The sequence below is a fragment of the Mus caroli genome, chromosome 15, assembly GCF_900094665.2.
Source record: "Mus caroli chromosome 15, CAROLI_EIJ_v1.1, whole genome shotgun sequence".
In the NCBI taxonomy this organism is placed as follows: domain Eukaryota; kingdom Metazoa; phylum Chordata; class Mammalia; order Rodentia; family Muridae; genus Mus; species Mus caroli.
Window position 1 is genome coordinate 33,971,766 of NC_034584.1, and position 25,971 is coordinate 33,997,736.

The 25,971-nt window shown below is 38.0% G+C and overlaps 1 protein-coding gene across 34 annotated transcripts in view; it reads left to right on the forward strand.

Annotated features, from left to right (window-relative positions):
- The window catches only part of Rims2 (regulating synaptic membrane exocytosis 2), a 482,991-nt gene that overhangs the window by 55,978 nt on the left and 401,042 nt on the right, over positions 1 to 25,971 (forward strand). For 28 of the 34 annotated variants that reach the window (XM_029469473.1, XM_029469478.1, XM_029469509.1 and 25 more), the window contains exons 1-2: positions 15,169 to 15,203; positions 15,608 to 15,698. The exons of 3 other annotated variants lie outside the window; for them this stretch is intronic. In XM_029469473.1, coding sequence (XP_029325333.1) covers positions 15,676 to 15,698 — 23 coding nt within the window. In that variant the 5' untranslated portion in view covers positions 15,169 to 15,203; positions 15,608 to 15,675. Of the gene's footprint in view, positions 1 to 15,168; positions 15,204 to 15,607; positions 15,699 to 25,971 lie in introns of those variants that run through there. 3 more of the 34 variants (XM_029469501.1, XM_029469498.1, XM_029469489.1) reach the window with 2 other exon arrangements.

A 25,971-nucleotide genomic window follows, 5' to 3' on the forward strand; every position in this document is an offset into this window, starting at 1 on the left:
AAAAAAAAAAAAAAAGCACAGGAAACACACACACACACACACACACACACACACACACACTCACACACACACAGCAATCCCATAAAAAACACAAATCTGGAAGCCATAGTATATATTCAAAGGACCTGTGCAGTATTGAAAAAATATGCATTGACACACATGAGAAAAAGAACCTCCAGAGATGTGATTGAATTCATTTAGTGTTGGCTCTCTACTTTTGGGTCTTAAGTATGGTGTTTCCCCAGGGAGACTCCCTTGGTGAACATTAATTTTTCAAGTGGCTATCACTGGAGATAGTTTCTGGGTTATAGATGGTGGGGTGTGTCTACTTCTCCTCTCAGCTCTAGAACTCCATTTGGTTCAGATCCATGTAGGCCCTGTGCATGTTGCCTTAGTTTCTGAGTTCATATGTTCTTTGTGTGCTGTGTTTAGAAGGCCTTGTTTTCTTGGTGGACTCTCTCTCCTCTGACTCTTACATTCTTTCTGCCTCTTCTCCTGGGTTCCCTAAGATTTAGGGTGGGGGGGGGGAGGATTTGACATAGTCATCCTGTTTAGGACAGAGTGTTCTAAGGTCTCTCATTTTGCATATTGTTTTGCTTATGGGTCTCAGTATTTGTTCTCTGATGATGACAGAGCAATGCACTGATTTGTGAGTATAGCAGAAAATTGTTAGGAATCATTGTATTGGTATGTTCTTTTGGCCCCTGGCTTAATGTAGTCTCAGGTTCTTGGCTACCTAACAGCACCAAGCATGGGTCCTAGTTCATACAATGGGCCTTAAGTCAAATCAGACTTGGTTGGTTACTCCTACAGTTTTGTAGGAAAGGTCACCATTGTAGATCTAAGGGTTTGGAGTTGGGTTGGTATTCACCTTTCTCCTTTGGTAGCATGCAGAGTACCTTGCATTATCATGAACACTAGTTTATAGGGGTGAAGGCTTTAAGTAGGCACTTGTTCAACTTCTCTGTGTTCAATGAGTTGGGTAGGTATCTTCAGCAACAGGTCCTTACCACCAGTTTGTGGAGAGTGTTTGCAATAGCATAAGTTTTTTTTGGATTTCCATGGGACCCCTTGGGCCAACAATTCAACTGTTTGTAATCCATTTTCTGGGACTGGAAACTTCATTTGGTGATTCGAGATGTCCAGTTGGGCTCAGCCTCCTCCATTATTTGGTGCTTACATTTAGACTGCCAGAGTGGGTGGGTGGGGGAGCACGCTCATAGAAGCAGGGGTAGGGGAGATGGAATAGGGGGGAATCAAGAAAGGGGATAACATTTGAAATGTAAATACATAAAATATCCAATAAAAAAGAAAACTTTGAAACAAAACAAAGCAAAACAAAAAACAAAAAACCGAAAAACAACAACAAAAAAAAAACAAAAAAAAAAAAGAAAGAAAGAAAACCAAATCTAACCAAACCAAACAAAAAAAGTCTCTAGAATACTTACTAATATTCTTCTCTGAAGTTCTGCTGGCTGTCATCATCTACACGCTCTCACCACCACTGTCTTCCATGTTCCTACTAGTGTGGTCCATCAGCCCCACTTTGTGTTAAACTGCTTTCCTAATTCCAAAGTTCACATTCTGCCAACAAGCAGCATGGTAAGTACTTTCTCAGAAATACTCCACTCCTTGGTACCAACTTCTGTCTTTGTCAGTGTCCTATTGCTAGGAAGAGATACCACAACAACTTTGATAAAAGTAGCATTTACTTAGGGATTGCTTCCGGTTTCAGAAGTTTAGTCCATCATCCTCATGGTAGCACACAGGCAGATACGGTAGTTGAGAGAAGTATATCCAGATCTTCAGGCAGAAGCCAGAGAAAGTCACTGGGACTAGCTTCACGTTATCTGGTCTTATGTTGATGTCTTTGATTAATTTGGAGTTAAGTTTTGTGCAGATTAAGTCTGGATTTATTTGAATTCTTTCTCATGCAGTCATCTAGTTTGACCGACATCATTTGTTGAAGATGTTGTTTTCATCACAGTATATTTTTGGGTCGTTTATAAAAGACATCAGGTATTCATAGGTGTGCAGACCTATGTCTGGGTCTTCAGTTTTACTCCGTTGGCCCATGTGTATGCTTTTGAGCCAATGCCATGCTTTAGCTTTGTTGTAAATTGGAGATTGGGCCTGGTGGTACTTCAGCAGCTCTTTTATTATTTAGAATTCTTTTATCCATCCTGGCTTTTGTTTTCTGTTTCCATAGGAAGTTGAAAATTTTCCTTTAGAGTTCTATAAAGAATTTTTCCTTCTGAATTTTGATGGGAATTGCATTGAACCTGTAGATTGTTTTTGGTAGGATGGCCATTTTTATAATATTAATCCTACCAATATATGAGCATGATAGATCTTTCCATCTTCTGATCTCTTCTTCAATTTCCCTTTTCAATATCTTAAAGTTTTTCTTTTTTCATAAAAGTCTTTACTTGCTTGTTTAGAGATACCCTAAAATATTTTTAATAGTTTAAAGGCTATTGTGAAACGTGTTGTTTCTCTGATTTCTCTTTCAGGCTGTTTGTTGTTTGTATATGGGAAAGTTACTGATTTTTGTGTTAATTTTGTATCCAGCTACTTTGCTGAAAATATTTATTAGTTGTAGGAGTTTCCTGGTAGGATTTTTGGGGTCACTTATGTATACTACTGTTGGATTATTTTTAAAATTATTTTATTAGTTTCTTATAACTCTACCTCCTTTCTAACCGTTATTCCACCCTAATCCCTTTCAACTCCCCAGCACTAGGAGAGAATGAAGGTTAGAGGGGGAAGGGATATAGAGCTCTGTAGCTACTTCCTTCTGATTAGGGGGTTTTGGTTCCTTGGCTCAAGTCCAATTTTCCTGGTTGGGTTATTTCCGACTTGTCAAATCACAACAGCAATGAGGAGCAGCAGCCTCCTTCTTGAGCGCCCCCAGCCTGTGTGCTCTCTCAGGCTTCTGCCATGTATCCCTTCTCCAGAGTCCCCAGAAAAGCCATCTTCAGCTGACAAAGTTCATGCCTCTGCTAGTGCACCAGGCAAATCCCAGTCACCTGCTGTGAAGCAGCCTCTTACTCTTCACCTGGGAGGAAAACAAAAGCATATTCACATAAATATATTTTTAATGAAAACAAAATGCCATATGTCATCTGCAAATAAAGATACCTTGACTTATTCCTTCCCAAATTATATTTCTTTGATCTCCTTCAGTTGTCTTACTGTTCTAGTTAAGACTTCACTTTATTGAGTAGGTATAGAGAGAGTGAAGAACTTTGTCTTGTTCTGGATTTTAGTGAAACTGCTTTGAATTTTGTTTCATTTATGTTGATGTTTGCTATGGGTTTGCTGTAAGCTGCTTTTATTATATTGAAGTATGTCCCTGTATCCCTAATCTCTCCTGGATGTTTATTATGAATGAATGTTGGATTTTTGTCAAAGGCCTTTTTTGCACTTAATGAGATGATCCTGTGGTCTTTGTCTTTCAGTCAGTTTATATGGTGGATTACATTTATTGATTTATGTATGTTGATTTATCTCTGCATTTTGGGAATGAAGTCTGCTTAATTATAGTGGATGATCTTTTTGAATTGTTCTTGGATTCAGTTTGCAGGTATTTGATTGTTTTTGCATCTATGTTGATAAAAAAATTGGTCTGTAATTCTCTCTTTGCTGGGTCTTTGTTGGGTTTGTTGGGGATTAGGTAATTGTCTTCTATAATGAATTGGGCAATGTCTCTTTTGTTTCTGTTTTGTAGGATAATTTGTGTAGTATTAGCATTAACTCATTAAAACCCTGCTAGAACCCTGTCTTAAAAGCATCTAGCCCTGAACTTTTTTATGTTTTATGTTTTTGGTTGAGAGAGTTTTAATGATTGCTGTTTTTTCTATAGGAGTTACAGGGCTGCTTAAATTGCTTATATGACCATAATTTAAACTTAGTAAGTGGCAGATATTGAGAAAATTATTTCTTTTAGATTTTCCAATTTGGTGGAGTACACATTTTTAATGTATATCCTTGATTGTTTGGATTTCTTCCCCATCTTCCTTTTTGTCCCAAGTCTTTGTTTTACAGATTCTTTGTATGTCTTTTTCCTGTTTTGTTGATTTCACTTTTAGTTGGTTATTTCTTCCCATGCACTCCTTTTTGGTGTTATTTCCTTTTATGTTGTAGAATGTTTAGGTGTTCTGTTAAGTTACTTATATGAGATCTCAACAATTTTTAAAAGTAGGCACTTAGTGATATGAATTTATCTATTAGAACAGCTGCTACGTGGATCCATAAGTTTGAGTATATTATATATTAATTTTCATTTAATTCCAGAAAGTCTTTAACGTCTTAATTTCTGTCTTGAACCATTTTTCATTGTATAATGAGTCTTTTGTTTTCAATGAGTTTGTAAAACTTCTATTGTTGTTGAAACCCAGCTTTAATCTATGTTGGCCAGATAGGTTGCTGGATGTTATTTCAACTTTCTTGTATCTGTTGAGACTTGCTTTGTGTCCAAGAAAGTGGAGAAAGCTTCATTAGGTGCTAAGAAGAAAGTATATTCTTTTGTGTTTGAGTGAAATGCTCTATTAATATTTGTTAGGTTCACGTAGTGTAAAGCATCAGTTAACAGCAGCATTTCTCCTTTTAGTTATTGCCTGTTGGTGAGAGAGGCATTTCAGTCTCCCTCCATCAGTCTGTGCATGTCAGTGTGTGATTTAAGCTGGAGTCGTGTTTCTTTTATGAACTTGTGTGCCCTTGTGTTTGGTGTATGCAGATTAGGAATTGCAACATCCTCTTAAATAGTCGTAGAACTTCACTGGAACATTGCCTTTGAGGAGGGACAACTCAACATTTAAAATCAAATTTGTAACATTTATTGACAGAGGTACTGATTTTTAATATTTTCCTATGCCAGTGGCTAAGTGTAGATGCTTTGGGATCACTTTGACTTTTATCGTACTATTGTTTGTTTGTTTGTTTGTTTTTTTCGAACATACTATTGTTTTATTTTACTTTCTTTGATCTATTTATAGACATTCTTTGACCAATTTTTTTCCCCATTCCCCGCCCCCCCCCTCAGTGCAAGGGATGGAACTCAGGGCATGACCTTGCTAGACACACACTCTGCCACTGAGCTGTATACATCAGGCCTCTTCATCTTTCTTATGTGTTATCTGTACTTTTTTTGGCAAGGTCTCACTTTGTAGTCCTGTCTGGTCTAAACTCATTCTATCACCAGGCACTGAACAGACCTCATAGAGACTCACTGCCTCTGTCCCCTGAATGCTGTAATTGAAGGAACTCCTCCCCACCCAGGTACCTGTGTTGGTTTTTGAGAGTGTGAATTGCAGCTATCATGTGCATACAGTGTCGCGTCATTCGTCGTTCTTGACAACAGTAGGTATTCTTTACCTGTCTCCTGAACAATTAGCAAATGACCTCATAAGAATTTCTGTTGTCAACAAATGCAACTTTAACTTCCCTACTATGACATATAAAGTGCATGAGTGCAATCAAGCCTTTCTTTCAGTCTTACCTAAATTCTGAAAGACTGTTCCTAGTGACCTCCTGGAATACCTCCTAATCTGTTCCAACAGTTCTACCATTGGGAACCAAGTTTACAATCATTTGACCCTTTGAGGCCATTCTCATTCGAACATTCACAATAGGTCAGTGTTCTACTGCTGAGCAGTACCTTTAGCCCTGACAGGGTATTTTCAGTATTTCTGTTTTATAAATCACATCTCAAAATATATTAGAACACTATTGGGCTGTAGGGAATCTATACATTTTGCTCCTTTAAATTTTTTCTGACTCGTGCTTTTGGAATCTTAGCCTGTCATCATCATCACATTTATCATCACCATCATCATCACCATCATCAGTTTACAAAAACCTTTAGGTGTTACTTCAGTAAGTCAATTGATTATGGGCAATTTCTGACTTTCAAGATTCCTTTGGTATATTAATGCTTTATGGTTTATAAAATATTAATCATTTAATTGATATTTGCATACATATTGCTAACATTTTTATTATTAAAATTACTTACCTGTAGGTACTTAGTTATATTGTCAGCTAATTTAGGTCTGTGTCACCTAAAGTTAGAGCAAATCATCACTATATAGGCCTTTCTCTGTTGTACATTTGAGTAATCATAAACTAACTGCTGGTGAATTACTAAGTAGTAAATCTGATTTTGATAAAGTCATATCAGAATTTGGCTTCCATTTGAAGTTAAATTTGTTATAGAAGCATTGATTCTTGTTTGTGAAAAATCAAAAAAAGGGAAAAGACATTCGATAATTCTTTAAATACATAGCTTAATTATTTTGTCAATCGGTACCCATTTTGTAATAGTTATACTACTAATCTTTGAACTCTACTGGAATTTTTTTTCCTACTAAAAACAAGAAAGGTGAAAAGATTACTTTCATTTAATATGAATTTAAAAATACCTAGTTTTTATTTATGTATGTGTCTATGTGTCTGTGTGAGTTTGTGTGCTTCTTGCATGTCTTTGGAGGCCTAGGTTCCTGGAACTGGAGTTACAGGCTATTGTGATCCACATGATATTGGTCCTGGGAACCAAAGTCAGGTTCTCTGAAAGAGGAGTACACACTCTTACCTGTTGAGCATCTCTCCGTGTCTTATAACATTATTCTTAATATTTTGTTCATGAAAAGAACATAGTTCTTTCTTAAGCATAGTTGTATGTGTGAAGCTTTAAAGACACCAGGGCATCATGAAACAATGTGGTAGATGTTACGTTAAATTGTAAATCTGGCTGTGAAAGGAATCAAACAGATCAGGAATATATATTCTCAGCTGAGCATTCTAATACAAATAGGTCAAAGTTACTGGAAGGAAAGGCGTGCTATGCAGCAGTTTTAAGAACCAATGACTACATAGCTTTTCTGTACTGTGGTCTGAGTGACATTTGAAGTTGAGCTCTCTGCTAGCCTCAGAGAACACATGACAAAGGAGTCTCATGCCTTTTGTGCCCATGCACAAGGCTGCCTCATGCCATCAGCCTTTTCCATTCTGGCAGTGCACATTCCTTTTTCCTTTTGTGTGCTGTTTTCTGTTTCCCCTTCTGGCTCTGGCTGTGCTTAGGCTCTTGTTTCAGGTTCTACTTATTTTGCTGGCTTTGGCTGTGTTTATCTTTCAGGATTTGCTTCCTTTGTCAGCCTAGTAGGTCTCACACCTCCTGCCTCTATGTCTACTTAATGTTCATTTCTTTTTCTGTGTCCAACATCATTGCTTCCCTTCTGGTCTTAATAAACCAATCTCCTTTGTAATGCTTAACTTGCATGATAACAGTGACTTAGAATCTGTATGGCAACACATAGTAACCTGCCATGTCTATGTGCATGTATAAGAATGATTCTAAAGGCATGCCATATGATTTGGACATTTGAAATGCCAGTTTGTTCTCTAAGCATTAGGAATGTTCCGAACTCCATGAACACCATGAACAACATTCAGAGTATGATTATTGGCCTTTAGTTAGAAACTATAACTTATCTGTGCTGCTTGCAGATTGTACTTTTTAAACTAAGGGTTATGAAATCAATTTAGTAGCACTAGACCTAGCAATTAAGAGCAGAGGTTATGCCTGGCAGTGGTGCAGACGTTTATGCTCAGCACCCAGGAGGCAGAGGGAGATGGATCTCTGAGTTCTAGGCCAGCCTGGTCTGCAGACAAAGACTGGCTTTGGCATCTATATGGTGGGTAAACTGAGGCAGGCAGCCATTGAGGGTTAGTGCTTAGAGCCGCTGACCAGGGTGGATCTAGATAGCTTCAGCGGCTGCTGCCAAAGGCAGCCAGCAACTAGAGAAGTGAATCAGCAGACTCTGAGGGAACACCGCTTAATTTCCTGGGGCTGGCACTTTCTGTGGCCAGCGGAAAAACTATGAACTCTTAACTCCTGGGGGTCAGTGAGAAAGAGAAGGAAAGAGAAAATCCCCCTGTACACACACACACACACACACACACACACACACACACTCCAAATAGATGGAACAAAAGTCAAGAGTCCAGTAACTTCATACAGACAAATATGCATGTATACATACACATACATATATGCATGCAGACCTACAGGCAGACATATGCATATTCATACATAGGATGGTTAGAGCAAAGCTCTAGCAGCCAAGCTCCAAGTATTCTACACATACATGCACAAATATGTACAATCGGTGGATGGAAGGAGCAATGTTCCAACCCCCATTTGGACAAACTTTATGCATATGCATATAGATGATGGATGGGAGAGAATATTCCAGTCACCGATTCTCTATTCCTTCTTTCATAGCTTATATATCCCAGCAAAATCTTTCAAGCAGTATACAGTTATAATCTGATTATGTTTTAGATTTCTTCTAATAAATGATTATGAAAAAAGTGTGTTTCCAATACCTTTACAAGAAATAACATTACATAGTACAGGTAAAGAAAACAAATTATTCTAAAAACCCATGTACATTCATAACCAAACAGCTTGTTATAGAGTAATAAAGTGAAAGCAACCAATGTAGTTTTCTCAGCCAGTTTCTTTTACTGGCAGGTGGCAATTGCGGTTACAAAGAAAGAAGTAATTATTTTATTATTTATATTTTAAAGTAATTTTGTAAGAATCATAAAAGAATCATGAATCTAAACTTTTATATAAAAATAGTCATATTTACCTTAAATCCTCAAAATGCATATCTACTCATCAGTAATTCTTAATACATCATATCAGGAAGCTGAGGGAAAAAATGGGTGTAGGAAATCAATTATCACCAGTCCAGCCTCAGCAAGAGTCATGTCAGCAGTGCTGCCATTGTTCTTGTTCCCTGGCCATAAAAGTTCCCTAGCTTTACTGGTAAGAGTGTGCCTTTCTGAACTTTAAATTATTCCCTAAGGCTTTTTACATCAGAGCCAGCAGTAAAAACATCTCAACCTAGCTTCACTAACAATTTATTTTTCCAAATGTTTTCTAAGGGTGGTAGTCATTGTTGATGATCTACATTTATTTCTAAGTTCTTCTCTAGGATAAAGAATCATAATCTGCTCCAGCAGCAATGACTGAAAGAGATCAAGCAATATTATTGTGAGTGCCAGAGATGCTGCCCAGTGAGGGACTGGAAAACCCTTAGAGTTTCAGACAATTCTCAGATTAAGAGGGATGTGAGGGCAGCAAGCAGGGCAGCACCCTATAGCAGCATAGGAGTCCTCAGGACACATGGTGCTCAGGGCCAGGCCACACCGAGGCCCACCCATGTGGCTGTAGTAATCCGTGGGTCGCAGTCCATGAGTTTTAAAGCCATTTGTTATTCCTCCTGCATGGCCTTCAGCAACAGAAGGAGTTCCAGAATGACCAGGACTACACAGAGAAACCTTGTCTCAAAAAAATAAATAAACCACCACCATTAATAAAAAGAACAGAGACAAAGTAGAAAATAACAGATAATACTAGTGTATAGTTTACTTAGTATTATTTCATAGAATTTCATTTTAGTTATATATGTATATATATATTAGCAATACATATGCTGCACATAAAATGTATTGCTTACTATGGGCCAAGTTTAAAAGAAGAATATTACTATATAGAGCAGAGGCATCTAACCTTTTGGCTTTTGCGGGTCAATCTAGAAAAAGAAGAATCATCTTGGAACTGGAGCAATGGCTCAGAAGCTAAGAGCATGAGCTACTTTCACAAGTTATATGCAGATAAAATACTCATATGCATAAAATAAAATGCAAATACAACTTTTGGCAAAAATAAAGATTAAATAATTGTTTTCAGCCACTCACTAAATACACAAACGCTTATGAAGCAGATGGACAAAAATAATGTCTGCGTATATTTTTCATAATATTTTCTAGCACAGAAAAGCAAGAGTTCTCACAAAATGATACTAATTATGTATTGCTCTATTCAGAGTGTATGAAATACAGTAGTCAGGTATGATAGTGCACGCCTATAATCCTAGCATTCTGGAAGCAGAGGCTGGTGGATCCCCGTGAGTTTGAGGTCAGCCTGGCCTACATATAGTGTGTTTCAGGATAGCCATGACTATTTAGAAATACCCTGTCTCAAAAGGCAAAATCAAACGAAAATGTAAGACAAGGTCCAATGTAACCCAGCCTCCCCTGGAACCCATTATGTAGGATGACCCTGGACTTCTCCCGCTGCTTCCTCCTGAGTGCTGGGGTTATAAATGCCCACTATCATACTTGGTTTATACAGTGCACATCAAACCTTGAGTTTTAACTTACTATGTTAGACAGGACTTTACCAACTGAACTCTATCCCAAGTTCAGAGTGTGTATATGTGTTCATATGTGGAAGGGTGTGTGCAGGCCTGGAATCGTCCTTGAGTCTTGACTTCAAGTCCATCAAACTTAATTTTTGAGGCAGGATCTCTCACTGAGACCTGGGACTTGATATCTGGGCTAGACTGTCTGTCCAATGAGTCCTGGGGATCCTCTTGTTTCTTCTACCCCTCAAGTGTTGGGAGTATAAATAAATAGGCTTCAATGCCCGACTTTACATACACACTGGAGATGGAGCTCAGTAGCTCATGGTTACACTACGCCAGCTGAGATCTCTCCACAGCTCATTTGGAGAGCTGTTTAGAATCAAGTCGGTCCTAATTTTCGCCATATAATGACCACATTTGAGTAACAGAGAACTGACGTTTTTAGATCTTAACTATAAAACTAAGAGATACAGGGTGATGTAAAACTAGTGGCGTTGCATTTGCACCTGTGTCTGGATTGATGGACTTGGTTACAATCTGCTCTTAAGTTCCTCATCCTACATTGTGGTTCTAATTTTACTCTTCGTGTTCTTCAATCTTGCAAATAGTTGTTCACACATTTAAGTGCTGCCAGAAGACAACAACAAGAATTGTGATTGTGGAGCCAGGGATATTTGTTTCTGGGAGATAGACCTTGTAAATGTCAAGTAAGGAGATATGAGTAACATCTTCTCAAGTTAAATATCAGACTGAAGCTCCATTTATTGTTTGAAAATTGGCAGGTGTCATAATTATGTCAAGTAAAGATGGAGTAGAAAATATACCAAAATATTTTCCTGAAAAACTTAAAATCTGTTTCAAAATATTGAATCAGATTGACAATCAAGGCTACATAATTTAACTGTTCACAGGACTATGTTTAGCAAACATGTCAAAATGCATGAAGCTATCTTCCTTAATTTGAGTTTACCATAAGTTCAGTTTCATACTACTGTTAAGATGGGAAATATTGCTTTGATAAGTTGGTTTTCACCTGAAAGAAGCATGTTTAACTCCTTTAAACGAGTAGTTGAATCCATGAAAAATACTGTATTTATAAGCCAGTTTTCACTGGCAAATTGTGGCATAAATTTTGTTTTTGATATCACAGACAAGTTAACAACATTGTAAATCATAAAATCTTTTTAACCTTTGGCCTGAACTTAGCCATCTTACGTCAGAAAAATTGTTGTCCTGATAGTCAGCGTCATGCTTTTTAGGAATTGTTGACATTGGTGATGCTTTAATCCCTTGGTCACTGTGACGCTCTTGCTTGATGATGACTTGTATGATGTCACCCATCGTAATGCTTTTTCATGTGAATTTCTGATATAATATGCAGTAGTTACTAAATATGAATTTTGGGAAACAATTACATCAATAGTAGATGCTTTTTTTTCTTTACTTTTTCTCTTTCTCTCTCTACATCAATAGTAGATGCTTTTTTTCTTTATTTTCTCTCTCTGTCTCTCTGTCTCTCCCTCCCTCTCTCTCTCTCTCTCTCTCTCTCTCTCTGTCAACTTGAAGTAAGCTACGGTCATCTGGAAGGAAGGACTCTCAGTTGAAGAATCGCCTCCATCACGTTAGCCTATAGGGAAGTCTGTGAGGGATTTTCATGATTAATGACGAGTGTGGGAAGATCCAGCTGTGGTGCCTGGGCGGGTGGACCTGGCTTGTCTGAGAAAGCAAACTGAGCAAGGCAGGAAGCAGCTTTCCTCCACACCCTCTGCTTCAGTCCTGCCTCCGTGTAGTTCTTGCCCTGACTTCCCTTCCTGATAGACTGTAAGGTGAAAACCCCTTTCCTCCCCACGTTACTTTTGGTCATAGTGCTTTCCACAGCATCAGACAACTGTACTAGATATGTTGACAGTGGACAAAAACCATCATATTAACATATTTTATCCTGATTCACATCAATTTCTTTCTTTCTTTCTTTCTTTCTTTCTTTCTTTCTTTCTTTCTTTCTTTCTTTCTTTCCTTTTTTCTTTTTTGTTTTTTTCGAGACAGGGTTTCTCTGTGTAGCCCTGGCTGTCCTGGAACTCACTTTGTAGACCAGGCTGGCCTCGAACTCAGAAATCCACCTGCCTCTGCCTCCAGAGTGCTGGGTTTAAAGGCGTGCGCCACCACGCCTGGCCTCACATCAATTTCTTGACTTAGTTGTGCCTTTATTCTTATTATTACTTAGGAAAAGTAAGAACATTGCTTTCATGGAGTATGCTGCACAGCAACAGGACCCTTGAGAGGGACGTGCTACACAGCCCTCCTCTCCTTTTCCAATCTTTTTCTCTAACGTTTTTTACCAAAGTCCCGTGGGTGACTTGTCTTCCCTTGCATTTATGTTCTCCTCTGGTATTTTTTGGCCGAGGGTGACTGTACTAGATAATATAATGACTTTAGGATAGCCCCAGTGTTCCATTGCAGTAGAAGACTCCTGTTTCTTTTGCTCTCATTCACCAGTAGTCAGTTTCAGAGGAGCCTGAATAAGAAAAGTGTAGTTTTACAGTTCTGTAGTGATACTGGTGTCAGTGTTTAAGTAACAAATTGAAGGAGTTGACACCAGAAAAGAGTGAGTCCAGAAAGAATGAAGAGGAGGGTGTATGGATGACAGACAAGAGAAATAGAGGAAAACCTTGTTGATCAGGTATAGAAAGGACAACGATAAAAGCCTTTTCATCGAGGATATGAACTAAAACACACTGTACAATTAAAGTACAAAGTGTAAAATATAAAAAAGCAGTAAGATGAAATCGACGGTATTTAATATTTCTTTGTAATTGGGGTGATGTGGTTTGCCCCTTCCCTTGCATTGCCTTTTGTATTTTTCTCTACAGCTTTGGCTGGAGCCTGTTTTTCTCTGTAAATTCAAACAAGTTAATGTATCTTTCTCAGGCCGAAGGATTTTCTGTGTTGGAGGTCAACTTTTAGACAAAATTTCCCAGTCTGAGAATTTCCCCCTCATCTTCCAATTACAACCTTGTCTCTGGTGTGTTGGGATTACATGTAGGGTTTTCTAGGCCTTGAGGGAGCATGGAAGGCTTGCCTGCCTGTGTTTACATTGTGCCTCTCAGAAGACTACCGCAATTTCTGCAGTACAGTTTCCAGAGTCTCCTTTGCCTTTCCCAGCATTTGTCTCCTGGGTGCCTATTCAGAGCCTCAGCTTCAGAATTCTGTCTAGTCTTCTGCTTCTCTTTTCTACAGTCTGCTAGGCTCCGTCTGACTGACTCTACAAGGAACCCTTGTTAAATCTCTGCCATTCTGGTAGTCTATCTTAGGTATCCTAGCACTCAGCTGGCCCTTCCTATAGCTTTTGCTTTAAAGTCAGCTGGATCTGTTGCTGCTCCTGACACTGCATGGTATCAGGAGCATATGGGAAAGGCTGCTCACCATATGGTGGGTGGGTGGGTGGGAAGCGCAGAGTGAGGAAGAGAGCACGCCTGTGCCACGGGCTTTCTCTTCCTTTTGTCATCTGGGCCTCTGTCTGCTGCTTGGTACTGTCCTCACTCAGGGCAGTCTTTTACTCTTAGTGAAGGGTCTCTGGAATGTTTGCACAGACGCCTCCTGAGAGCTCTTTCACCAGTCTCACAACGTTGTCTAACTCAGCTGAGTCGACCTGATGAACCATTCCATACCATAAAACTAACATAAAATCCCACTTAAAGAGAAGATTCAGCTTGCATTATTGATGTAATTTTGTAATGAAAAATCCTAGGTTGTTGTGTAAATTTTATTTACCAAGTGTTAGTCTTTTGAGCAAGTAAATGTATTTCTCAAGGCAGCTCTTAGCTATTTGTAGAAAGTCCAGTTTTACCAATCATCACTGCCCTGTGTGAGATCCTTCTTAGTGTTTTAAATATTCGATGCTGTTAGATTTCATACCGACTGCTGTATATTGATCCAGTTTCCTCCTCATTTCCTGAAAACTGTGGAAAGAGCTTACAGAGCATACACTCTATGGAGCGAATAGTTTGACTTTAATAAGGTATAGTGAATAATACTAACTCCAAGGGTGATTTACATGGGTGTCACATGAAGTGGGGGAGTTTGTTGTTAAAAACTGTGCAGTTACTCACATCACATCCACTAAGAGCCATCTGCTTCTGAGTCAGGTCCTGACCAGTGTTTTGATAATATAAAACCCTACCTAAGAAAGTAAGAGAGCCGACCTTTAGTTTTAGATGACTGAAGAGCTCTTAAAATTGAAAGTGAAGCACTTGATTTTATTATAGTTACTTACACAGTATTTATTTAAATTTACTTTAATTATACTGTACTTACATGAAGAATTTATGTTAGCATGACTAGTTAAAAATATACAGTATTAGTAATATTAGTTTATGAGACATTGACTATATTACCCCCTCTACTTCCTTTTATCTAATCCTTTAGGCATAAAGTAATTTATAAGCCCTTAAAAATTCATTTATAAAAATCCCATGTTTTATTTAAAAACATTCCTTGAACTTATTTTTAAAAATAAACTAAAACAAGTAAATAGAAAGTATTTTTAGTTAATTTTACCATATTTACTATGGTACTTTAAAGTAAAAATATGTTGTAAAATTTGTGACTAAAACATTGCTGTAAATCTCTAGAGTTTTAGTGGAAGGACAGTTTATCATGGACTGAGGGTGTAACTCACGCGCACTGTGATTGCCTACCATATATATGGCCCTGTGCTAAATCCCTAGCACTACAGCAAAACAAACCAGAAAAACCCAAACAAGCCAACTTACCTCTTTCCTTCCCCCTTTGTATAAAATCGACTGAAATGCTCAATTCTTTATGGTGTAGCACTTAATTTTCCTGTGTAGTAACCCTAAATTTTATGTCCTTTATATATAACTACAAATGTATAGGTAGAAATTGCTGCTTTAGTACAGTGCACTCAGTTGTGCAAACTTATTTTTTTAGGCTCAAAGAAGAACACAAAGCACAGCCGACACAGTAAGTAACCATCTTCTGAGTGCAGTACACTTGACTCCTGTTCTCCTGCCGTCTTCTGCTCTCTGCACCTTTGATGGTATTAGCGTATACTAATACTGGATAGGCTGCAGCTAGTGTGTCTTCTGCTTTCTGACTCTCTGGCTTGTAAGAGAGCTGCCTGCAGCTTCTTACTTCATCCACATAGTGACTGGATGCAGTTTTTTGCTGCCTGCTTGTGGACTAGTTGAGTGTTCAATTAATTTTCCTACTTTCTGATTGCCTGGTGATAATTGGAGCTCACATTTCCATTGGCTGTAGCTTTTGTGCCTGTGTTTTAAAAAAAATTATTATTTTTCATAAAAAAGATTGAATCTACACTGTTCTTCTTTTGTTTTTTCAGTCACATTATTTGCTTATTTAAACAGGTGGTTTCCCTTTAGCGGGATCACTGAACTGGTAAATAACGTTCTTCAGCCCCAGCAAAAACAACCCAATGAGAAGGAGCCCCAGACGTAAGTAAGCGGTCTGCATAGACTAACAGTATCTATGGTACATAGAACACTGAAGAGTGTGAATTAAAATTCTGCCCTGAAATTCTGTGCCTCAGAGAGGGAAACTGTGAGGTGAAAGTTCACTAGTTCTGCCACTAGTTATTCCATGGAAATCTAAACAGAAAACAAGGATAACTTAGAGGTCATGGAAAAGAACATGAATATGTAAGCCATATTTGCCCAGAAATATATTTCCCCAATAATGTAGTATATTCTAGAGTATCTCCAAACAAAAGTGCTAGAGGATAGTAAGAGCTAGTAACCCCTAACTTTGTTGTGTAGTCAAATAGTTTGGATAAGTTGTTTTAGGAAAGAGTAAGCAGATTCTGAGAACCTATGATTAGGTCGTAACACTTTACTAAACTTATTTGGCTATCACATCATGATCCACAGAACATATTTTTAGATTATAAAACATGACTGGGGAACATAGTAATGTATTCTAACAATGATTTGAAACACTAAAAACTTTAGATTCCATTCCTTTTAGTTAAGAGATTTGAAAGAAGTTCTTCACAGATTATATTTATTCTTAATTGTATAAATAAAAGTGAAATAAGTCATTTGAGCTTACAACCTATTGACCTAAACTTATTACAAGATCTTAGCTAGATGCAGGGGAGTCTAAAATGTCTTATCATGCCATGGGAAGAGGGGAAACATGTACACAATGAACAATGGCAGTAACATCTAGTATAATTAGTTCACATTTGATTTTCATTTGTTTCGGATGGAAATTTGCCCACTGAATAGCAATTGCAATAAAAATAATTCTAATATCAATGTCTATTTCAGTACTTTTCTACAAAAATGCTATAATGGCTTGGATTAAGATTTGTTTAAGGCCAAAAGTTAAGGATAGTATTATAATGGAAATTCACACCAAGAAGTATATTCAGAAAGGACGTTTGCTGTCTACAGTGATTTTAGGAAACCAGTCCTCTTTTGTGTTGGATAGAAACTGTTTACCTTATTTTTTCATTTGTTTTAGTCAAGAGTCATTGACTTTTCCCCCCCTAAAGATTACATACTTTAGGAGGATTTTAAAGATTCTTCTGAAGTGATTTTCAATAGCCCAGAAAAAAGGGACTATCAAATATGAATCTAAGGAACAGTATTTGGGAACTTTTAACCAAGGGCTAATTGTTAATCAACCATCCCTCTTCTGCCTCTCCTTCCTCTCCTCCCTCTCTTCCTCACTCCCTTTTTTCTCTTTCCCTTTTCTCTCCCCCTTCCTCTCCCTCCCTCCTTCTTCTCCCCCTTTCTTTCCTTTACTGCCCCCACCCCATTTTTCTTTATTTCCAGAAGACTGAATGTTTTGATTTCAGGTCACAGAGAATCAGTCCCTCACTGCTTGTCTCTGCTGAAGATTAGACAGAGTGCCACAGTGCCGGACTCTTCTGCTTGGGTCCTCATTGTGTAATAGAACAGGATCTAGGATTAGACATGAAAGTTAATAAGAGCAGTCTCTTATTAATTCAGACAAGGAGATATGGACCTTCAGAGTCTTGATCATATATTCTGAAGGCTAATGCCAGTGGAAATTGAAGGCTTAGAAAATAGCATTAATTTTGGCTGGGTGTGGTGGTGCACATCTTCAATCCCAGCAGTGAGGAGACATATGCAGGTGGGTGTCTGTGAGTTTGAGGCCAGCCTGGTCTACAGAGCAAGTTCCAGGAAGCCAGAGCTACTTAACACAGACATCCTTTCTCTAAAAACAAATTGTTAATTTCATATTTCCTTTGTTATTTCTGTTTTTTTTCGGAAGACTGATGGCAGTATTGAGAAAAGATCTTTTATTTTAGACTGTGAACTTATTGATACTTGACTGGTCATGGTGAAACAGTTGATATAGTTGTGAAATGGGGCAAGCAGTTATTGCACATATTTACAGGTCCAACATAGTTTTCATTTTGAATAATCTAAAATTGACTGCATCTACTGTGTACTTTAGAGCCATCTGAAATTCCTTGGGCTCAATATAGGAATAAATAAATAAGAACCACAACAATTATGTTGTTTATTTGAAAATGCTATTTCTCTCATGGTACATGCCTATAATCCCAGCATTCAGGAGATTGCAGTAGGATGTCGTAGCATAGATCATAGCAAGATCCTCTCTCAATAAAAATAAAGGTATGAAAGTGTTAATTGCTGGTTTTATGCCAATAATACATTCAGCGAGAGATGCATCAACTGGAAGTGATGCATTGATTCATTGACCTGCTATATGTAGGGAATGTGTCTGGAAATGAGCATCATGGTCAAGAAGCTGACTACTACCAGCCATCTCCTACCTCGTGCTTCTTCTTCAGGAACACTGCCTCCCATCCTTGAGGTGGGACTAACTTGTATCCTGACCTCTATATTTCCACTGTTTTCTACATAGAATCATTAGTTTTGTCTATTTTTATTTAGGCTACAGAAATCTACCATATGATAAAGAGTCTATTGTGTTTATCTCATTTCCATAATATATTTATGAGATACATCACTATGATTTCAAGTAGCTGTATCTCATTTATTCCTCTTACTGTATAATACTTTGGATCCTAGTAGGTTTCATTTTATTTGCCTATTTTAGTCTGACATATTTTATCTTATTTCCAGTCTTTTGGCTACTATTAATAGTGCTGTTTTATACATTCTGAAGAAATTATTATTTTTCCAGTTACTCTGGAGGATCATTTTATAGTTACTTGTGAAAGTAAAGTTCACTCCTATCTGTTACCCCTGGGAGGAGCGTGAGAGCACATCCCAAGAGCAGTTCTGTGTTTTGAAGAAAATGAGGTCATAAGACTCTTAGCTTTCTTGTTTTCTCACAAGCACTGAGTTCTCCTTAAACGACTCCATTCTTGGACCGTGTTTTGACAATAGTTAATTATGTCAACCGTAATTAAGTGTAATTAAGTCATAGAATTCTCTAGAAATGTAAACAGTATCATCAGAGCTTTATTTCTTTTTTAAACACACGGCGTTTTATCTAGGTGACTGGGCATAAGGACATTTTATCCCCCAAATGTCAGCTGAACAAGGATGCTAGTGGACATCCCATAGTGGATGGGAAAATGACCATAAAGCCTCAACCCTACACAAAGAATTCTAGGCAACTGGGGAGAGCTGGGAGTGGGAGAGGTAGTGGAAGAGCACACCAATTGGCTGTCCAACGACAAATGGTCAGCCCTGAAAACATGCAAACAAGTAATGTATGGGCTAAAGACATTACATTTAGGACTAAATATGTTTATGCATAAGTATGTATGTGTGCAATAACAATTGGTGAAAAAAAGGCCATGAATTTGAAGGCAGGAAACAATAAATGGGAGGATTTGGAGGTTGGGGGGAAAGGAAGGGAGGAATGTACTTATATTAATTAAAAAAATAAAACAAAATAACAAAAAACAAAACAAAGCACATGCACATGTATGGGTGTGCACACACATGCACATGCAATCACACACACACACACACACACACACACACACACAGAAAATAAAAAACAAAAAAACTCATAGAATTCATTTTGTGATTATCAGCTACTTTTTTTTTTAGTTTGTATTTTTTATTAGATATTTTCTTCATTTACATTTCAAATGCTATCCCAAAAGTCCCCTATACCCTTCCCACACCCTGCTCCCCAACCCACCCACTCCCACTTCCTGGCCCTGGTATTCCCCTATAGTGGGGCATATAATCTTTGCAAGACCAAGGACCTCTCATCCCATTGATGGCCAACTAGGTCATCCTCTGCTACATATGCAACTAGAGACACAATCTTTGGAGGTACTGGTTAGTTCATATTGTTGTTCCTCCTACAGGGTTGTAGACCCCTTCAGCTCCTTGGGTACTTTCTCTAGCTTCTTCATTGGTGGCCCTGTGTTCCATCTAATAGATGACAGTGAGCATCCACTTCTGTATTTGCCAGGCACTGGCATAGCCTCACAAGAGATAGCTATATCACGCTCCTGTCAGCAAAATCGGGTGGGGCAGTCTCTGGATAGTCCTTTCCGTCTCAGCTCTGAACTTTGTCTCTGTAACTCCTTCCATGGGTATTTTGTTCCCCATTCTAAGGAGGAACGAAGTGTCCACACAGGTCTTCCTTCTTCTTGAATTTTGTGTGTTTTGCAAATTGTATCTTGGGTATTCTAAGTTCCTGGGCTAATATCCACTTATCAGTGAGTGCATATCATGTGTGTTCTTTTGTGATTGGGTTACCTCACTCAGGATGATATCCTCCAGATTCATCCATTTGCCTAAGAATTTCATAAATTCATTTTTAAAAGCTGAGTAGTACTACATGGTGTAAATGTACCACATTTACTGTACCCATTCCTCTGTTGATGGACATCTGGGTTCTTTCCAGCTTCTGGCTATTATAAATAAGGCTGCAATGGACATAGTGGAGCATGTGTCCTTATTACAAGTTGGAACATCTTTTGGTGGGTATATGCCCAGGAGAGGTATTGGGGGATCCTCTGGTAGTACTATGTCCATTTTTCTGAGGAACCGCCAGACTGATTTCCAGAGTGGTTTTACCAACTTGCAATCCCACCAACAATGGAGGAGTGTTCCTCTTTCTCCACATCCTCGCCAGCATCTGCTGTCACCTGAATTTTTGATCTTAGCCATTCTGACTGGTATGAGGTGGAGTCTCAGGGTTGTTTTGATTTGCATTTCCCTGATAATTAAGGGTGTTGAACATTTTTTCAGGTGCTTCTCAATCATTTGGTATTCCTCAGTTGAGAATTCTTTGTTTAGCTCTGTACATCATTTTTTAAATAGGGTTGTTTGTTCTTGAGTTCTTTGTATTAAGGAAAAGTAATTGTTGCTTCCTGTTATTTTTGTTGTTAAGAGTTGAGGTTCTGTTCTTGTGGCTATCTTCTTTTAGGTTTGATGAAGGATTACTTTCTTGCTTTTTCTAGGGTGTCATTTCCCTCCTTGTGTTGGAGTTTTCCCTTTAATATCCTTTGAAGGGCTGGATTCGTGGAAAGATATTGTGTGAATTTGGTTTTGTCATGGAATACTTTGGTTTCTCCATCTATGGTAATTGAGAGTTTTGCTGGGTATAGTAGCCTGGGCTGGCATTTGTGTTCTCTTCGGGTCTGTATGACATCTGCCCAGGATCTTCTGGCTTTCATAGTCTCTGGTGAGAAGTCTGGTGTAATACTGATAGGTCTGTCTTTATATGTTACTTGATCTTTTTCCCTTACTGCTTTTAATATTCTCTCTTTATTTAGTGCATTTGTTGTTTATCAGTGGCTTCTTAACATGAGACTAGCACTGAAGTTTGGTTGATTTACTCAGTGTCATTTCACTGGGGGGTGGGGGAGAACCCCCTCTTTTCCCTCTCCCAGTAGCTATTAACTGCAAATAGTTTCTCGGCTAGCAATGGGACTTTATGCCCACTTCCTTTCTCTGTGCTGGCATTTTTTTTTCACAACAAACTTACACAATTCTTATGCATGCTTTTACAGTCTCTGGATTCATATATGCACCAGCCCAGTTGTGTCTGAAGACATTGCTTTGTTGTTGTTGTTGTTGTCAATTACCCCTGTTTTTTGCAGTCTTTGGGTCCCCTATTCTGCATAGATCTTTGAGCCTTGAGGGGAGAGATGTGATAAAGACACCCCAGTTAGGGCTAATTATTCCATAGTTTTTCATTCTCTGCATATTGCCTAGCTGTGGGTTTCTATATTAATTACTGTTTTAGCAAGAGCTCCTCTGATGAGAGTCAAGTGATGTACTGATCAATGGGTAAGCAACATGTCATTAGGGGTTGTTTTATTGTCATGTTTATTGATGAGAATAACTGTACTTTTTGCCCTGGGGCCCTTGACCTATCTGGTATCAGGTTGTTGTCCACTTTAGCAGTTTGAGGTGTGGGTTCTGTGCCATGGTGTAGGCCTGAAGTCAATAAAAATGGGAGAGGGATACCCCCAGAGCATTGTGTCGCTATTGCACTGGTGGCCATCTCTTACGGGTTTGTGTGGCTCACAGGGTTCATAGCTGGGCAAGACTGATGCTTCCCTTTCTCCTCTCAGAGTGTGAGTGCCTTCTGGCACTGTGAACTTCAGTGGGAGTGAAGCTTCCACTTGATCACCAGCTCAATTCTTCCATGTTCAATGACATAAGTGTGTGGCATCTTTACCAGTAGGGTCTTAGCATTAGGTCATGGAGGGTAACCAATATCATTGGCAATAACCTATTTTGTTTCAGAGGAGAGTCTGTAGGGCCTCTTTGACCAACAACTCAAAAGATTTAACCCATTTCTGATAAATTGGTAGTATCTGGTGTAAAGTTGGTTATTCTCTAGTAACTGTCTTCAAATCCAGGGGAATTGACATTGTTAATATTGAGAGATATTATTGAACAGTATTCATTCATTTCTGTTATCTTGTGCTTTTGAGAACTTTTTTGTTGAACTATTCTGGGACTATTTCTTGTGTCCTATCATCTAGGGTGTAGTAAACCTTTTCTATAGGCTGAAATATTCCATCTAGTGTTATTTTTAAATCTGGATCTGTGGACATGAATTGTTTAAATTTGATCTTATGATGAAATATGTTTTCTCCTATTATAATTGATAACTTTTTTTTTTCAAAATAGGGTTTTTCTCTGTAACAGCCCTGGCTGTTCTGGAACCAGGCTGGCCTTGAACTCATCTACCTACCTCTGCCTCCCTAGTACTAGGATTAGAAGTATGTACCAGCATGCCCACTTGACATGATTGATAGCTTTGTTGGTATCTTAGTTACTATTCTATTGTTGTGAAGCGACACCATGACCAAAGCAACTCTTTTATAAAAGAAAGCATTTAATTAGGGGAGTGCTTACAGTTTCAGAGATTTAGTCCATTATCATCATGGTGGGAAGCATGACAGCAGGCATGGCAGGCATAGTGCTGGAAAAGTAGTTGGCAGCTATATCCTGGATTGCAGGGGTGGGTGTGGGTGTGTGTGTCTGTGTGTCTGTGTGTCTGTGTGTCTGTGTGAGTGCGTGCTCGATCCTGCTGGGCTTGGCATGGATTTTTGAAATCTTAACACCCACCCCCAGTGACACACTTCCTCCAACAAGTTCCTCAAACTTACTAATGCTTTCAAATAGTGCCTTTCCCTGGCAACTAACTATTCAAATATTTGAGCCAATGGGGAATACTCTTAATTAAGTCAACTGTGTATAGTAGTCTGGGTTGGTATCTGTTGTTTCTCAGAGATTGTAGAACATCAGTCTAGGCACATCTGGCTTTCAGAGTTAACATTGAAAAGTCAGGTGTTATTATTATAGGCCTGCTTTTATATGTGACTTGACTTTTTTTGTAGTTTTTAATATGCTTTTTGTTCTGTACATGTAATGTTTTTGATTACTATGTGGCGGTAGGAGTTTCATTTCTGGTCCTGTCTATTTGATATTTTATATACTGGTTGAATCCTAATAGGCATATTCTTATTTAGATTTAGGAAATTTTCTTTTATTAGTTTGTTTAAAATATTTTCTGTGTCTTTGGCTTGTGTTTCTTTTTTATTCTGCATACCTATGATTTATAGGTTTATTTGTTTGCTTGCTTTTTTCATAGTGTCCTAGATTTCTTGGATGTTTTATGTCTGGAGTTTTTTAGATTTTTAACATTTGAGTGATTATTCAATCTTGTCTACCTTGTCTTTAAGACCTGGCATTCTCTCTTCTAATTAATTTAATTTGTTGGCAAGACTTTTCGATGAGCTTTTTTGGTGTTTTCCTAAGTTTTTCAGTTTTAGTTTTATTTCATTTTGGCTTTTTAATTTTTTTTTGTGGTAATCCTATTTCTTTGTTAAATTCTATTTTCATATCATGAATTATTTTCATTGTCATTCAACTGTGTGCTTTCAAGATCTTCATTCAGTTGTTTATTTTTATCTTTAAGTTCCTTGAACATACTCATAATTGGTATTTTGAAGGCTTCGTCTTGTGCTTCAGCTAAATTGCTTTTCTCAGCAAATTTTACAATAGAAATAGTGGCTTTTGGAGAAGGCATATTGTCTTGGTTGTTTATATTGGTGTTTTTGGGATGGGATCTAGACATCTGGAGTTACAATGTTTTTGGTGTTTCTTGGTCTAGATATCTGGTCTTTCCTTAGCTTCCTGGGTGTTGGACATTTGTTTCTTCTCTACCCCAACCTATCAGTTTGTGTGGACCACCTGAATGATACTTGGTTTTTAGTCTTGGTGCCCCTTTGGGTTTCAGGGACTTTGTACCCTAATTGGTATAGTAGATAAGGTGACTGACCTTGTAGTTGGGACTCTGGGTTCAGACTTGAATTAGTCCCATATAGGTGCAGTGGGAGGGCTGGGTGGTAGGCCAGCAGACAGCATAAGTGGACTGACCCCAGAAATCTTTAAGTAGGATTTTGTTTTGCTCCATATGTCCCAGGTCTTGGGACTCAGTGGTTGGTGTCTGCTGATGGCATTGAAGAGGTAGCATGGGGAAACTAGCTTTGGGAATTCCTGCCAGAAGTTCTCAGTGTAACTCTGGGCTTAGACTCCAAACAGTCCCAGCTTGATGCAGTGAACTGTGTGCTTGGTAGGTGAGCAAGCTGGGGAAGGGGAATTACTCTGGGGAATCTCTTACTTAAATAGAGGTTAGAGTTGGGCTTCATGTAGTTGCTCTCTTGGGCCCAGTCTGGTTATTAAAAAAAAATCCAAACATTCAGAAAATATATATATTTGGCTATATTGTTAGCCTAAAATCAATGAAATACCTGATTCGTTGGAGATCATTTTGTTAAATATTTTCACAGTGACTTACTGATTTCTCTAACATGTCAAAAAATGAGTTAGCTATTGGTTATAATAATAATAATAATAATAATAATAATGTTAATAATAATTCTTAGCATGGAATTAGAGACAATTTCTTCTGAATTGCCTTTCTAGCTTCTGCTTTTCTGTTATTTTTTCATTTGTTTGTTTCCAGATGTATATGTTCTTTCAAATGTAAATTCTTTCCACCTCCTGAATTTTCATCTGCTTTTATGCTTTGCATATGAAAAAGTCCATGTTGAGATTTATTCCTTAGTTGATGCTTACCATACCTACTAAGAACAAGATGTTTAAAACCTAAAAAAATGTTCCTTTTCTGTGAAGTCGTGCTAGTACTATCTACAATTAATGCCTGTCTTCTAGAACCAGGTTTTTTTTTTTTTACACTTTCTTTTGCAGGTGTTTAATTGACTCATAGTTTGTTTACATGATATGCCCAGTATCTATACTTCTGTCTTTTTTTCTTTTTACTTATGATAATACTAAGTTATGTTCAAGTTTGTTTGTTTTGCTTCATATACCAAATAGGTTACATACAATGCTACATATCATTAATTCGAGCATTTAGTAAGTGTCTATTGAGGAATTTGCTATGTGACATATATTAAGCTAGTCACTGAAACAAAATCGAAAGCAAAACCAAAATCCTAATAGATTCCTTTTTTAAAATGACACAAGTAGGGGTCATGTAATGAGCAAATGTGCAGTTGTGATAAGTGCAATATGTTATAGTGCTGTGAAACTATCTAATGGAGAGAGTTGACCTAAGTTTTGAAGCTAAGTCATATATCCCTAAGGAATTAACGTTGAAGTGCTATAAGAACACTGAAAGTGAGATAGAAAATATCATGATTTTTGTTATCTTTACAGAAGTGTTGGGGAACATTCTTTTACTGTTTTTTCAGCAACTACATAACAGAATCTGAAAATAATTTGGTTGTTACATAGTTCCCTGGACAATTCAAGTCTATAGATGCCATGTTAAAATAAATATAATAAATTAGGAAGGACATTTTTAAACTGAAATACAGGTTTGTCCTTGGACTTAGTTGATTATAAATTAAAGCAGAAAAATTTGAGCTAAAATATCAGTGATAAAACCATTGTTATTTTTGAGAATCAGCAATAAGTGGGACTACTATGTGAGTAGGAAGATTTAATATTCTAAAGATGTCCATTGCCCTGAAACTACTGTAAATATGCTGTGGCACTAACAAGCCCACTGTGGTTTTAAGGGAAGTGGTGAAAAGTATCCCAGTATTTTATGGAGGTAAGATGTTTTTCCAACAGTCAAACTGTCTCAACAAAGAGGCCAACTGATTTTTACCACATTTCAAAAAAACTTACAGCCGGGCGTGGTGGCGCACGCCTTTAATCCCAGCACTCGGGAGGCAGAGGCAGGCGGATTTCTGAGTTCGAGGCCAGCCTGGTCTACAAAGTGA